General features: G+C 45.4%; 1 protein-coding gene across 3 annotated transcripts; it reads right to left on the bottom strand.

Annotated features, from left to right (window-relative positions):
• Positions 1-3,637: 3,637 nt before the first annotated feature.
• LOC311437537 (potassium channel, subfamily K, member 16-like) lies at positions 3,638-14,359 on the bottom strand. Of its 3 annotated transcripts, XM_084520914.1 has the most exons (6): positions 14,095-14,359; positions 13,112-13,434; positions 10,950-11,070; positions 9,174-9,340; positions 7,170-7,338; positions 3,638-4,577 (listed from the first exon to the last, which is right to left on the bottom strand). In XM_084520914.1, exons 2-6 carry the CDS (start codon positions 13,304-13,306, stop codon positions 4,270-4,272), a joined length of 960 nt encoding a protein of 319 aa, XP_084377040.1. In that variant the 5' UTR covers positions 13,307-13,434; positions 14,095-14,359; the 3' UTR covers positions 3,638-4,269. The 3 variants fall into 3 exon arrangements, with proteins under 3 accessions (XP_084377040.1, XP_084377039.1, XP_084377038.1); XM_084520913.1 differs by having other exon boundaries at positions 7,170-7,335; positions 13,112-14,349; XM_084520912.1 differs by having other exon boundaries at positions 13,112-14,343.
• Between the last annotated feature and the right edge of the window lie 706 nt (positions 14,360-15,065).

The raw sequence follows: 15,065 nt of genomic DNA, 5'->3' as shown, positions 1-15,065 counted from the left end.
TCCTTGGTTTCGAGTGCAGAAATGCGTACTGTTTGCTAGCTGGCAGCAAAGCCGTGGGTGATGTATGAGGAGCAGCCCAGCCTGCACGGTAATGCAGTAACATGCTGCTGCTGCTGTTTAATCCAAGATAATATATTTCATGATCCTACTCCTGGAGTTTTCCAGCAACTGGTTAAACGTATGGGAAAGAGTTTGGCCTGCCTTGGAAGAGTTCCCGCTTTGTAAACAAGCTGCAGTGGGAGAGCTGGCGGTTGCGGTGGAGGCTGCTCCGTGCAAACTGGGTTTCCCCACGCGGCACAGCGGGGCTGGGTGGCAGCGAGGGCTTTTCAACAGCTCCTGGGAAAGGCTCCAAGCTCCGATAGAGAAGTCCCTCCAGAGGGTCGCTGCTGGCACAGCGGGGAGCTCAGGCTGGGTTTGACTCCTGTTTTCTGTGCCTTGGGCGAGGGGAACGTGCAGAAGAGCCAGAGCTTGGCTTACACTCCTGAATTAAAAGTCTCAGGATCATTTTGAATCTCTGGCTTTGGAGGAGAAGCTCTGTTCTAGCTTTGCTCTCAGTTCAGGATTATCTTACTTAACCTCAGCAACTACAGGACCACTGCCTAGGTCTATTTTATTAATAAGCAATACTAGGACACTTGACTCTGGTAGGGAGAGCACCAGACCAGGTGTCGGCCAAAGGCTTTCTGCCTGAACTGAGGCGATACACTTAATTTTCTCTGGGCCCCTTGCTATATGCACAGAAAGCAACAGCTCCCTCATTTAAGGGTGATGTGAGGACAAGATTTGCTGTGGTTGTGCAGTGCTCAAAGGATGATAATGCTGGAAAAGGCTGCTTGCTCCAGCCCAGAGAGACTTGTTGCCGTGGCTGAGCTCTTCTGGAGACAACATTATTGTTCAACATAAACATGAGGAACAGTATCACATCCAAAAATGTTCTTCTCCCGCCCTGGCTTGCAGATTTCCTGGACTTCTCTCCTTCTCCAGCAGAGAGGATCATGCACCCTTTGGTGCTGGTTTCCTTCTCCTTCTATCTGCAGTTTCTTCCTCTACCCCTTCTGGGGCACTCTGGCCTGTCCCCAGGCCTGCTGCAGAACAGGCCAGCACGTCCCGGCCCCCATACTGACACCAGCACCTTCACCTTTGCTGGTTTTTACTGGACTAATCCCTTTCTCAATGGGACAGGGGGGTGAATGGGTGTGCCAGGCCTGCAGCGAACGTGTGTGGTGGGAGCCGGTGTGTCAGGCGTGTGTGAGGGTGCCTATCCTGCTGACAGAAAGCTGTCACATCCCCTGCCAACCCCTGTCAAGCTGTGTCAGTGTGGGTACAGGGCAGGAACACCAGCCAAAATGGCCCAGGTTGCACATCCCTGCCTCTCTTTTGAGGCCAAGCATGTGTTAGTCCCTAGTGAGCTCAGGAACCATATCACATGCAGGATGGCTTCCTGAGGCTCGCACTGACCAAGCCCTGGAACTTGCGCTGGCCAGGGCTGCCCCAGTGGTGCCAGGCAGGCTGCAGAGGAGGAGGAGGAATAAAACAGCCCGAAACAGTCAGAAATACAGAGGAAAAGGGTCTGTGGCACACAGCCACGAGAGGGCACAAGAAGCAAAGCTGAGACCCCCTCCTCAACATGCCTCGTTGCAGCTACGGGGATTTAAGAACAGCCAGCCTGCTTTCTTAGGGAGGCCATCTGAATATCTCCCGAGAAATTCAGATATCTGAATAAGCCATCTGAGTATCTCCAGAGATACTCTGTGATTTTCATGCCTGTGGCTGTGCTTTAGCCATATGCAGGCCCGCATCCACAGCTGAAGGGACACCTCAGTGCATGGTGTCTGAAGGAGGCCAGCACCACGATGGCAGTGCCTAGCTCGTGTTTTCCACATCCCCTGGCCCTCATCAGTGTGCTCTGGCCCTTCCTGAATTCCCTAAGCAAGCATCCTTGATTGCTCTGCATTGCAGGACATCACCAGCTTGTTTCAGGGATGCTTGTGTTATTTGTCATGACAGGGAGCAAGCAGGACAGTGAGAAAAAGTTGAAGAAAACCCTTCAGAAGTTTGTTGACTTCAAGATGCTTCTTGGGGTATGGTTCTCTCACTGCCCTTCTTTCTCCCCAGCAACAGAGGCAGCAAATGGACATGTTGCTTGCCCATGGGCCTCACCTGGCACCTTGGGGTTGGGGATATCAAACACCAGGAACCATCCTGGAAGGGACTATGAGAGGCCATCATGGCTCAAGGCAGGACCATGTCTCTCTAAAACAGCCCTCATGGTATCCCTTTTAAGTTGAGGTTAATGGTCCCCATAGGAAGGGCTGGGAAAAGACAGGCAAGGCTTGGTGAGAGGTGATCACAGAGAGGTGACAAGATCCCTGCCTGGGAGCATCTGCTTGCTTTCTCCCCCCAGCTCTGGTGTCACCCTGTGATAGCAACAAGGTCACAGCTTGCACAGGAGCTGCTGTGTGGTGTGACACCCATGCCACTCTGTCCCGATTTCATGCGGTTCTTGTTCCTGCTGCCTCAGAAAGGCTTCCTGAGAAAGAGAGATGTTAGATGAGAAGTTAGCCTTGAGGGCAACACTGGGAAATAATTTGTGGAGGGAAAGAAAGTACATATTTGGTCAGGTCTACATGCCAGGTCTTGAACCAGCGGATCTGTTTTGGCAAGAAGTGTGGTTTTGTTTGACTGAAGAAGTTATGAGTTCAACTTTAAGGCTGATTGCATCTTTATGGCCTAAAATTGCTTTACAGCTGTAATTTATTCTCCCTTTTGTACAAGAATAGCTTTGGCAAGGGTTGGTTTTGCTGTAACTAACACCCGGAGGGTGAGCCGAGAACAATTATTCACTGTCTGACAAAACAGAAACTCGAGGGTATCACGAAAACTTGTCAAGCCACAGGTTCAGCACCGACAAAAGCAGGCACTTCGTATACTGAACCTAGGGACTGCCTTGGGAGGGTCCTGAGGGTTGTGATGTGAGTTCAGGATTTGGGCACGTTCCTGGACTTTGAAGTACAGAGACCCCACCTCTTGCATCAGCTCCTGGAAGAGAGATTGCACTCCGGGGCCAGAGGATGGCAGAGCTGCCTGCTTTACCTTCCTTTGAAGGATGTGCTAAAAGGCATGGCCACAGGCAGGACTGACTTTCATTGGAACCATATACATCCACGAGACTCTTCACCTCTGTGTCTGTGTCTACCACAGCAGCTTTGCAAGCAATTCAGTATGTTTTTTTTTTTCTGTACTCTTGACACACACAAGGCACCTGAAGTGTAGATCAGTCTTCTAAAGGCCAGGGTCTTCACCCAGGGATAGCCTGTATGCCAGGAGGTACATCTGAAAAACCATGCTCAAATTTGACATTGTTTTGTGCCTGGTGGAAGGTAAGGATGCATTGTTTAGACAATGGTTGCACTTGGAAAGCTACTTTAGCACACCAAAATAAGATTGTTTTTAAATGACATTATAGGAGCTATGGCATAAAAACATAGCAGCAGCAAAGCTCTGCTGCAATGAGGACTCCTCCGTTCAAACCACTTTCTGATCTTGTAAAATCCTTATAAAATGAAATAACTTTAAAATGTGAATATATATTTCTTTATAAATGCTATCAGAAAAGTTTTTCAAAGCCACGGGGACAGAAGTTGGAATCATCTTTATTCATCTTCATATAAAACAGGAAGAGGTAGAATTAATAATTGCTAACACAGCTAACCTTTTTCTAACCCTGTTCATTAGATGCCTCTAGTGTCTCTGAACTGAGCCCAGGTCTTGTCCTTCAAACATGTTTTTCAGATCATTTCAGTTTATCCAATATCAGGGTTCAATTCAGGCACCTATTCAGTTATTTGCTTGTATTTCTTCTTCCAACCTAGTGCTATGAAGTGACTTAGAAAAGCTTGTGCATTTCAGTTCCTGGAAGAGACGTGGTTTTTGCAAGCAGAAAAATCCAAACACAAACAGCGAGCTCTGCCATGACCCTCCTCTGCATTTTTATGAAGGTACCTTAAAAAAGCTTTGCAAAATGAGAGCACTTGTCACGTTTTAGCACAATATGGCTGCAAACTGAAGAGCAAATTTCTAACCATTAATACTGTGTGTCTGTGTAACTATAAGTCTTTGGTTTGGAAAGGTCACATTTCAGCAAAAGGTATGAGAAATTTTATTTCCATGGGAATTTCTTTAGAATAATACACCAGCAATTTTCCACCGAAGACTTCAATCTCCATATGTTATGGCAGTAATTTTGGCTATAAGTAAAAAACATTGTTCTTATTTTTTTGTTTGTTCAGAACATGCTGCTAATGACTCCATTTTCTGTGCATCACCTCCAGCACATGGTGGTATTACTTCTTCTTCTGGTAAAAAATGAGCAGGCCAACATCTTCTTGGTTGGCTTTCTTCATTGTCCTTACTCACCTTTACAATTTGATGGAGATCCTTGACAATTATTTTTTCAGTATCTTCTAGAACTGTTGTCAATAAATTAAATAGGAGAGCAATCCAGGCAAGGCCAAAAAGAATCCAAATGGCCACAAGTGTTCGATAGTAGGAAAAATAAATCCTGCCAGGCTGTTTACCTGCAGGTAGGGGGAGAGAAAGAAGAAAACTACTAAGTTAAAATTACTTTGCCTGTGTAAAATGGGCAAGCCTAATGAATCCATCAGTGTCTTTTACATTGAGTACTTTAAGGTGGCTTTTTCATTGTGGTGAAGTCTCTCACCTCCCCAGAAATACTGCAGGTCAGAGGAAAACATGCTTTAAGATCAGGCTGAGCCAGTGTCTTGTGCAACAGATTTTTGTCAGCACACATATGCTGGTCTCTCAAAAACATATACTGGGGCTAGGGTGGATTAGCAACAGAGCAGATTGTTGTGATTCTGTTTATTTCTATAAAATGTGATTATGACATTATGTGATAATAAATAATTGCTTCAAATTATAGGTATCCTTAATTGAAATTGCTGCTCCTAGTTTACTTTTGAATGGCTTCGAGAGCCTCCTCCATTAAAAAAGCAGGTGACTGATGAGAACTCACCATCACATGCCAAGACCACAACTTTTGGTGTTGGAAACTAGTCGACTGAAGCTTATTTCATGCAGCCCAAACCTCTTAGCTTCATTCAGTATTGCACACCTGTTTTACTGCATGGGTCATTTCATTTGTTTCCTTAAATATCAGCAATCCACCAACTACATTCAGAGGGTATTTGCTCCTACTCCATCTAGTCCCACACGACTTTATTAGCGTGGTATGGCCCTGGCATCTACATGAAAACTTGGTAATATTGCTTAGTGAGTGCTGCAAGTCACTGTTAATAGTGAATCCATACAGCAGGTAACAAAGCAACATGCATGGACAGGGAGGTCACCACAGATCTGGTGGAGCATTTCCCATTATGAAGCTGCCCAGAAGCAGCCATGATGCTGGAAATTCATTTCAGATTCTGCACTGCTTTGCATTACATAAATCCGTTTGTAGGATTTTTGTTTTTCCTCATGCAAGAGCTTTGGAAGTGGGGCAGCAGTGGGTTGGCTTGTCCTCATGGACAGCTATCGAATAGCTGTTTTTATTTTTCTGCTGGGGCTGAGTTGGCTTAGAATTTACCAGGGTTCTTGCAAAGCAACTCCTTTTGGGCTCTTATCTGAAGCTCATGACATGGGGTTAGGACTTCAACACCGTTTCCAAAGCAACTAGTAATATCTTTGTAGTGTTAACAAAGTCCAGTCAAAGTCCAGCCAAAACTGGACTTCAATAGGGCATAAAGTGGGTTTACAGCCCAGAGGGAGTTTCATGCTAGAGGTATCACCTATGTGTATGTGTACTCTGAACAACTGAACCTAGACTCTGTCACCTTCTTAGGATATCGTCTTCCTTCCCCACACAAAACAGGCTTTATCTCATGCTTCAAGTACAAGAGCTGCAATACAGGTTTGAATTACTAAAATGCAAATAAACTCAGACCTGTTCTGTTCCACTTGGCTAGCACAAAATCATTTGTCATTTGTAATCAATTCTAAATACATAACAGTGAGAACATTGACTCTGCTTGTTTTGTTGGGAAGGTGTGAGGCATTAAACTTCTCATTTTATCACCATTGTTTAACACCAAAAGAGATAAATACTGCAGGAAAAAATACTGAAGCTCCTGTTAAGTCACCCTGATGAAGATGAAATCCCAGAGCCAGGAGGCCTGTCTGATTCTGAACTTTTAGCTGTGTTTGTAAAATAACACGGCTGCAGAGGAGGAAGTATTATGGAAGTAGTTGTTTTTAAGTTGTAATTTGCTTTTGTTACTGTAAAACATGCTCAAGTATTAGCTCAGAGCTTCCTTCTCATACCACTGCTGAGGAAAATCTTGTATTGGTGAGATGCCAGCAGGACAGGTTGTTGTAGAGAAATCTTTGAGTGTCCTTGGAGTCCATGTGTTCAACTGCTTCTTCCATGGACACTGATTTGACTCGTGGTTTTCACTGTGGAGTTGGAAGCAGCTCTAGAAGCTGATTCCATGGAAAGTGTGTTTTGGTCAGAAGTCTTTTGAGAAGCACTTCAGCTTGCTAGAGTGTAGCTTAAACAGTTTAACATCAGAGTACTCCTAAGCTTCAACTAGTGAAAACAGAGAGCATCCAGTCATGCATAAGGAGACTAAAGAAGGCCACTTTTGAAGTGATATACATGTATGTATTTAAGCCACATTACTCATAGAATGAGTACATTTCCCCATTTCACCCTGAACTGTGATTGCCACCTCTTAGATTTGTGTAAAATCATGTCTTCTGAAACATGACTACTAATTTTTTTACTGTATGCTTAGAAACACAAGTCTAAGCTAAAGCAGGAATACGTGTCTTACTCTGTATCATATTCACAAACTATTCCCTTTTGGTATATACAAATTCCTAGGCTCCTTGAATTTTCCCCCTCCCTTCCCCAAAATGCACCCCAAAGCACCCCATTTCATTATATTTAGACAACCTCATGCTTTCATCAGCTCATGCAATCCCAGAGAGAAAAGTATATTCCCCCAGAACTGTATAGGGCAAAGACTGGTCAAAGACCCAGATGGGAGATTTTTCTCTACAGTACATTGCTGGCCTGTGCAGTCAACTCATAGTAATTACAGTTGCAACCCTGGCACATTGCTGCGTCTCCTCTCTGAAATCAACCTTACCTACTACATAATCTCCAAAGCCAATGGTGCTGAGGGTGATAAATGCAAAGTAAATTCCTTCGCTGTAGGACCAACCCTCTGTTATCTGGAAGAAGAGTGACGGCAAGCACAGAAACACTAGGATCCCGGTCACCAAAAAGAACAAAAGGGTCAGAAATTTGATCTTCTTCTGAAAAAGAAACCAATTCAATTATCATCATGATTCAACATGCTAGCAGGTCATATATAATGGGTAGCTACCTAGGAACACATACTGTAATCACTGGGGTGATGAAGGTTTTGTACTGAGTGTTTTCCCTCTCGAAAAACCTTTGCCTTGACCTGAGGCAGGGGAAAGCCACACATATGGGTGTTGCATGTTTGCAGTAACCCTAGGAGATGTGGTCTTTTTTTCTGATTCTATCAACATTCAGTGACCATGAATATGGGAAAGCACTTTCACAATGACTTTTACCAGAATTAAGCTATTTCCATTTTTCACCAAACTGCTTCACTTATACTTAGTTTTCAAGTATTCAGGTATGGCACTCAAAGCACATTCGAAATTGCTTAGGCAAATAGATACTTAAAAAGTAGTTTACATCATTTTCAACAATGTTGTCTCCAAGAGTTTGATTGTTGACTTTATTTCTCATTACAATAGTGCCACAACTTAACTCCTACCCAGTAGATAAGTGAGCACAAGAAGATCCTTAACAAATGAGCTCCTGATGAAGAAGTAGTTGGACAGTGACTTTTGAACCATCCTACCACCAAGCAGCTATGAAGAAACTTGGCTGAAGAAAAAAGACTAGTTGTACATTAAGATTTCTCAAACAGATACACAAATAGTTTATGTATAGAATTTTACAAGTCCAAGTTGTCTGGAAATGAGTGGCAACTGCTGGATAATTTTTCATGCCTTCAAGCATTGTGCTTGTTCTAGAATCAGTCTTATGTTCTATTTAAGTCTTAAGACATAAGGAGATATTTAAAATTTTGATTGGGGTTGTCTATGGCATTTACACCTTGTCCTGAAAGAGAATTACAGTAGGAGACACAAAAAAGCTATTCTCACTTCCTCAGAAACGATGAGAATGGAAGGAGCTCCAAATAACCTGGAGCATAACCAGACAAGAGACATCCTGTCTTTATCCCCTTACAAGTCCCTCTTCATCTTTCAGCAACTGGTTTCAAATGAGCCTGAAGTTTCCTTTCTGTCGAAGTGAAGGGAGGGGAGGGATTAAAGGACTGCATAATGAATACGGAGGGGTGATGTGCTAGGCATTGAGTCAATATGTACTGAAACCCCTTCAGCTCACCTCCTTTTTACAGCTTTACAACTTGTCTCTCTTTCCCCAAAGATAGGGTGCTTAATCATCTACAGAGGTACTGGCAATAAAAAAAGACAGGTACTTCCCTAGAGCTAGTTCCTGGGATAAGTGTCTGGAGAAGTGGGATGAGGCACCCACTCTCTCCGATGATTGTTGAATGTTATGTTATTTATACAGAACTGTAGAATCAAAGGATCACAGAATATCCTGAGCTGGAAGGGACCCACAAGGATCATCAAGTCCAAATCCTGGGTCCCCTTAAGACTACCCAAAAAATAAGACCATGTGTCTGAGAGTGTTATCCAAATGCTTCTTGAACTCGGTGCTGTGACCACTTCCCTGGGGAGCCTGCTCCAGTGCCTGACCACCCTCTCAGTGAAGAACCTTTTCCTAACACCCAGCCTGAACCACCAATGATTTGGCATAAAAGGCATATGCCAAATATATATGGTTTGGCATACAGGCATATTTGCTTATATGGATAGGCAAAATTTATCCCCTTCTCTGAATACCTTCTCTATGATTGCCTTGGTTTAGCTCTGCAGGGGTAGAACATTTCTTCCTCTTTCCTAACACAATGCCTAACACAGCATGAGAACAAAAGTAATAAAGGATAATGCCAAGGTATATCTTGAAAAAATAAGTCTAGAAACTAGCATGTAACTGTGCCTGAGAAAGTAAAACCAATTACCTTTCTCATTCCTTTCTCGTACAGGAATTTCCCCAGCTTTTTACACAGCAGCGAGAGCATCTTACCAACACGGTGCAGAAAAACAATATTCAGAGGGATTCCAAAGAGAGCAAAAAAGACACAGAAGATCTGTCCCCCAGCAGTTTTAGGACGCAGTGTGCCATAGCCTATGAAAAAAGATGGGTCGGGGGGATATTTCAAAGAGCTGGAGCAATCCATGGTCACATTCACACCTACCCCAGCCTGGCTTGCCTTTGACCCCAGAAGATGTGGCTAGCACTTTTCAGCCCATGTGTGCGCACTTTTCTCTGGTCAAACCAGAAAGAAGATGAAGTGATTCACCCTGCATTTTCTGGGGGATGCAGAGAGTGCTGTGTGCTCCCAGCCTAGTCTTAATGGGAAAGAAAGCATAATCTGAAAGCAGTTATGGAAAACACATTCTGTCCTGTGACAAATACATGGAAAGACAGAAACCAGAAAGCGGGGGACCTGGAAGATGTCAAAGCTGGAGTCCCAGGCTGCTTGCCATGCCACAATCACAAAATCTGCCTTCTTGCTGATATGCCTATGTGTTAGTGACCTCCGTGGCTAAATGCCAGTAGGTTGGTATGTCCAGATACTGGCTCCAGCCCTGGAGACAGTGTAGGGTGCATTAGAATAGCTTGTGCTAATTAGCCCAGACCTCACTGGTGGCTGATTTATTCATACCACAGATATATTTGTCTTAAAATCCTATTAAAAGAGGATTTATCTAAGTAGTGGAATAATGGCTGCAGATCTCCAAACATGTCCTTTAATGGACTGGAGACTTTGCTCTTCTTAGACCCCATGAGGTATATCTTTAAGTGCAAGAGGCCTGTACTTTGTGTATGTCCTTATTTTATCATTGACCCTGAGAAAATGCATTTTCCCTAGCACAGTTCATCTCAAGGCATCCATTACTTGGAAAATGCAATGTTTTCTTCTGGGGAAAAGACAAATAAAACAACTGAGTGATTTATTGACTGTTGGGCCCCTAGGTGCTTGAGCTGTCTTATGCTCCCTGTCACACAACTATTGCATTTTCATTACAGCAAAATCTGATGAAGATGGGTGGAAGTTGTTCACTAACAGAATTCTGCAGCAAGGGTGCAGAGAAACAGGCAAGTTGTAGTTTTCCTGGGGCAACCTTTCCTCCTCACCAGGGAAACAAATTCAATGCAACCAATTTGTTGGGTGGAGAAATACCATAATGAAAAAACTACAATACTGGTGGCGGCAAGGAATGGACTGGCTCTGAAAATCTCAACATTTGCCTTGCCCCCTTCCCATTTCTTCCCCCTGGTGTATTGCTAATCCAATACATGTGCTTAGAGCTCATCAGAGGTTGTTGAGATGGTGTTCAATCCCCAGCAGAGCTCACTTATTTCCTACCATTCTTACAGCACTCTCAGATTTAAAGCCTGTTTGATCCTAGAATAAAGATCAGGAAAGTCAAATCTATCTTCTACCCACAGTTGATATCAGAGCCAAGATTTTACAAGATGGCTCAAAAAGAAGAAACAAGTGAGAAACAATAGTGTGAAAGGCCATTGGTATTTCAAAACCCAAAATAATGCTCAAAAAGTTGTGTGCTGGTGAGGTCTCAGAACTATATTGGTTGCTGCTTCCCATCCATGCCAATAAAGGGCTGGATTTTCTCTCCTTGAAAGTATTATTTGTTTTCTTCCTAATAACCAGATATAAGTGTCACACACGAACACACACATTCATAAACATGGAAAGCATAAAGCCTACCTATTGTGGAGACCACTGTGCCTGCAAAGAAGAAGGAGTTACTGAAATCCCAGTTGCTGTTTTCTGTCTGTGATTCATTTCCAACAGGGTATACCCCATTCTGAATGGCTTCAGTCAGGTTCTGGAAGGGAAGGCATTTTTATTATTATTATTATTATTATTATTAATCAACTTGTCTGCTTTTCTCAAGTTTTTGCTGAAAGAATAGTACAGATTTAGCCGGCTCCTGATCCTTTCCTGTGAACAGCACTCACCTGTCCTCGGCAATACTTTAACACCGTTCACACCTTCACCACCAAGGTTAGCTGGCAGTCAGCCAGTGTTTTTGAAGGTTAGTCTTTCACCCTATTGTTATGCTAAGTGCTCTCATGGGTGTTAGGACAACTTGTCTGCTTCGGTGTGAAGTTCACCTCTAAAGTCCTTGATTCTTTCAGGTTAAGTACTTCGGAGAAATAAGATCCTACAGAAGGCTAGGACATGGCAGAACGAGGCAGCCCACTGGTTGAAGCGATGGGGTGCCTGCTTACTGGTTTTGAGCTTTCCCTTGAGATGGCAGCGGTGGAACCAGGATGTAATCACCCATCTGTATGCAGACACACTGAGCACTGACTCTGATGCCCCCTGTAAGGCATCAGTGAGTTACAGCACGGCACATGACACGTATGTGAAATGTAATTTTAAGGCCGTAGCCTCATTACAGTAAAAATTTAAATCCAGAGAAAAGTCATTGGTTTGCAAAGCATCAATTGTGGTGCAATCACAATCAGAATCCAGCCTGATATATACACCTTTCTACAAACTGCATGCATGAACTGCATGCACGATTTTTACAATGCAGCCTTTGAGATGAGGTTAGATGAACATCTGTTAGAGGTGGTTTGGGCTGAGTTGAGACTGCCTCGGGGCAGGGCGTTGACTAGGTGTTTCTCCCAAGATCTTTCAGCCCTGTATCATCTATAGTTCTGTGCACTATCAGACTCCTTCCTTTTTCAATGGTTTTAACTCTAAGTGATGCTGATTTTTTTAAGCATGTGAAAAGAAGCAAACAACAACAAAAAGAAAAGCAAAAAATAAAACAACACCAGTATTCAGCCAGCCCTGGTTTTAGCAGAGGACATTCAATTGGACATCTGGAATGCAAACTGGTTTCTACAGAAGGAGCTGACATAAAATCCAAAGCTGAGCCCTAGCAGAGGCAAGGCACTAACTGAAAGAAACCAGCCTAAAAAAGACTACCATAAATCTTTTCATAGCCCTTGTACAAGGATTTCATTGTCTTGAAGAAGTTCCTTTTTTTTTCCTTCTCTTTCCTCCTTTTTCCCCCTCAAAAAAAATAATAAAAAAAAAAATCCACATTGAAGAGGGTGCATGTATATGTGAACTGGGCTGGTCCACTGGTTGCATTATGAGAAAAACTGGTTCTCCCCCTTGTCCTGAAAATGGTGCTGTTAAGTGCTCTATTACTTTCCCGTGCAGATATGCTTACAAGGCTATTTGCAGTCCCCATCTTCTCTGCAATGTAGCAGCTATAGCTAGAAAATACCTAAGATGGATAGAGAACACCAGTCACTATCAGCTTCCCATGTCATGACCAGAAACTCCTTTCCCTTGGCTGGGCTGCCTGCCTAACTTCTGCAGCATCTTCAAGAAATAAACCCTGACTATGCCACACTCCTTGCAGTGTATTTTTTTTTTTTTCCCCAGCAGATTATTTCAGACCTTGAGGTATTGTTCCTTTGTGCTGTCCGTGGCACTGCTGTGTGTGGCAACTGTTCCCAGTAATTTCAGACAGCCTCATTTTTCCTGCCATGCCACCCACTGTAGATGAGCATAACCCCACTGAAAGCTGCATCGGCAGGAGGCAAGAACCCGAAGAATGGGGCCATTGTGAGCAGGGGATGTTAACAGCTAACACACAATGTTTTGTCACGCCACACAAACTATATTTACCGTCAGCAAGATCTGCCTCCTCAAACTGGGGAATGGGTTTGGGGTTTGCAAAAATCATCCAAATGAAGGCACCAGTAGGAAACACAGAGAAAGTTATCTGTGTAGCAAGGCTGAGTAGGAAATAACATCTGTCAGGGAAATCAGTTGTTATTTCCCACCCATTTGTTTTACCATCTGATGGGAGAAAGGGCTTCTGCAGGGCTGGCACTCACCTTCATAAACTGCTCCATCTCTGCCACTGTGAGGTGGGGGAAGTTCTGCAGAAATGCCTCCTTCATCTGGGCGGCTGCCATTTTCTGCTGCTTTTCAGCGGTCCTCTCCAGTGCCTGGAACACGGCTGCACCCACCAGCAAGTAGACGAAGTAGCCGGCCACCAGCAGACCTGTCTGCAGCTTGCCACTGCACATGGCCCTCGGCGGGACACGGCAAGGGATGGGGAGCGAAAGGTGGCGATTAGTAAATCCCTGGTGCTCCAGGGGAGCCTCCCCCAGGCAGGAAGAGCCCTCCCAGCTGGGGTTTCCGCTGGGATCCTGAGCTGATGGGGACAGTGATTTGTCAAATACATTCATGGGGAAGTTAGGGAAAAAAAAAGAAAAAAGAAAAAAACAAAAACCACAACACTAATATACAAAGCAAAACAAAATACAACAACAACAACAACAAAAAAACGCCACCAACTTTCCACTCTCTGGGCTGCGTGCTGTTTAGGGATTTCCTCTTGTCTGTGAAACTCTGCCTTACTGAATTCTCAGGAAAAATGGGTCAGGATGTGAGGAGCTGGCGGGTGGCCATCTCCTCCTGCTCAAGAAACATTCACTAGAGGCTCTGGGGACAGGTGAGGATAGCCTGCAATGGGCCCATAGAGGAGCTTGCTTGGAAAAACAGCGCTTCCCTTCCTCTGTCTCCCACTAACTCCTAGAACTGGACCCCAGGGCAAGCCCCGTTGACCCCAGAAGCCCCTTCTTGCTCTGTGTTCAGGGGCAAATCTCCTGGGACCCACTCGCCCACTTGCAGCCCAGGGCAAGGTCACACAGAGCAAATGGGGAGGACCAGGCACTGTGCTTGAGGGCAGGACTGCCTCCTGGAAGGACCAGCCAAGGCTTGGGGGGAATGGGCCAACAGCGAAATGATGAAAAGCAGCAAGGACCAACGCAGAGGCACTCCCCTAGGCAAGTGGAACCCCTTGCAAGGATACAGGCTGATGAACTGCAGAGCAACTCAGGGGAAAAGACCCGCCGAGGCGACCAGCTGCGGGGCAGGCGCGTTGCACAGCACAGCAGGAGATGGCGGCGCGCAGGGCGGCTCCAGCAGCGAGGCAATCCCAGGGGGTGGAGGGAGCTGCCGGCAGCCCCCCGGGAGCAGCTGACAAGGCTGGGGCCAGGCCAGCAGCAGCTGCCTCCCCCCCCCGTACAAAAGCAGAGCGTGTCAGGCAGGTGGCGTTCACAGCAGCTGCTGCAGGGAGAGTGGGAAGTGCGTTGCCGGTCACCGTCTTCTGTTCCGGGAGCCTCTGACTGAAATGAAAATGGCGCCTGCCTGCCCTGCCGGGCTGAGGCTGAAACCCAAACGGAGGGGCCACAACTTCCCCGACAGATGCCTACACCCAAACAAGCCCCTTCAGAGAATCATTAGTTTGGAAAAGCCCTCCAGGATCATCTGGTTCAACCACCCCCCTACCACCAATGTCACCCCCTAAACCATGTCCCCAAGCACCAGGCCCAACCTTCCCTTGAACACCCCCAGGGACGGTGACTCCACCACCTACCTGGGCAACCCGTCCCAATGCCTGCCTGCTCTCTGAGCAGAAATGTCTCCTCATTTCCCACCTCAACCTCCCCTGGCACAACTTGAGGCCATTCCCTCTGGTCCTATCACCAGTTACCTGTGAGAAGAGGCCAACCTCCACCTCCCCACACCTTCCTTTCAGGTAGTTGCAGAAAGCAATGAGGTCTCCCCTGAGCCTCCTCTTCACCAGACCAAACAACCCCAGTTTCCTCAGCCGCTCCTCACAGGACTTGTTCTCCAGACCCCTCACCAGCTTTGTTGCCCTTCTCTGGACTCTATCGCGCACCTCCATGTCCTTCTTGTAGTGAGGGGCCCAGAGCTGAACACAACACTCAAGGTGCAGCCTCACCAGAGCAGAGTACAGGGGGATGATCACCTCCCTGG

Source organism: Aythya ferina (assembly GCF_964211825.1).
Source record: "Aythya ferina genome assembly, chromosome: 5".
NCBI lineage: Eukaryota > Metazoa > Chordata > Aves > Anseriformes > Anatidae > Aythya > Aythya ferina.
The sequence above is the reverse complement of the archived record's forward strand: the minus strand, read 5'-3'. Positions and strand labels throughout refer to the sequence as shown.

Bases quoted from the DNA above. Each gene is read 5' to 3' on its own strand.
- LOC311437537 (XM_084520912.1), bottom strand. From the start codon at position 13,468: ATGAATGTATTTGACAAATCACTGTCCCCATCAGCTCAGGATCCCAGC. The intron at 7,339-9,173 runs GTAATTGGTTTT...TTTCTTTTTCAG, and splicing joins ACGAGAAAGGAATGAGAAAG to AAGAAGATCAAATTTCTGAC. The intron at 4,578-7,169 runs GTAAGGTTGATT...CCCTACCTGCAG, and splicing joins CTTTGGAGATTATGTAGTAG to GTAAACAGCCTGGCAGGATT.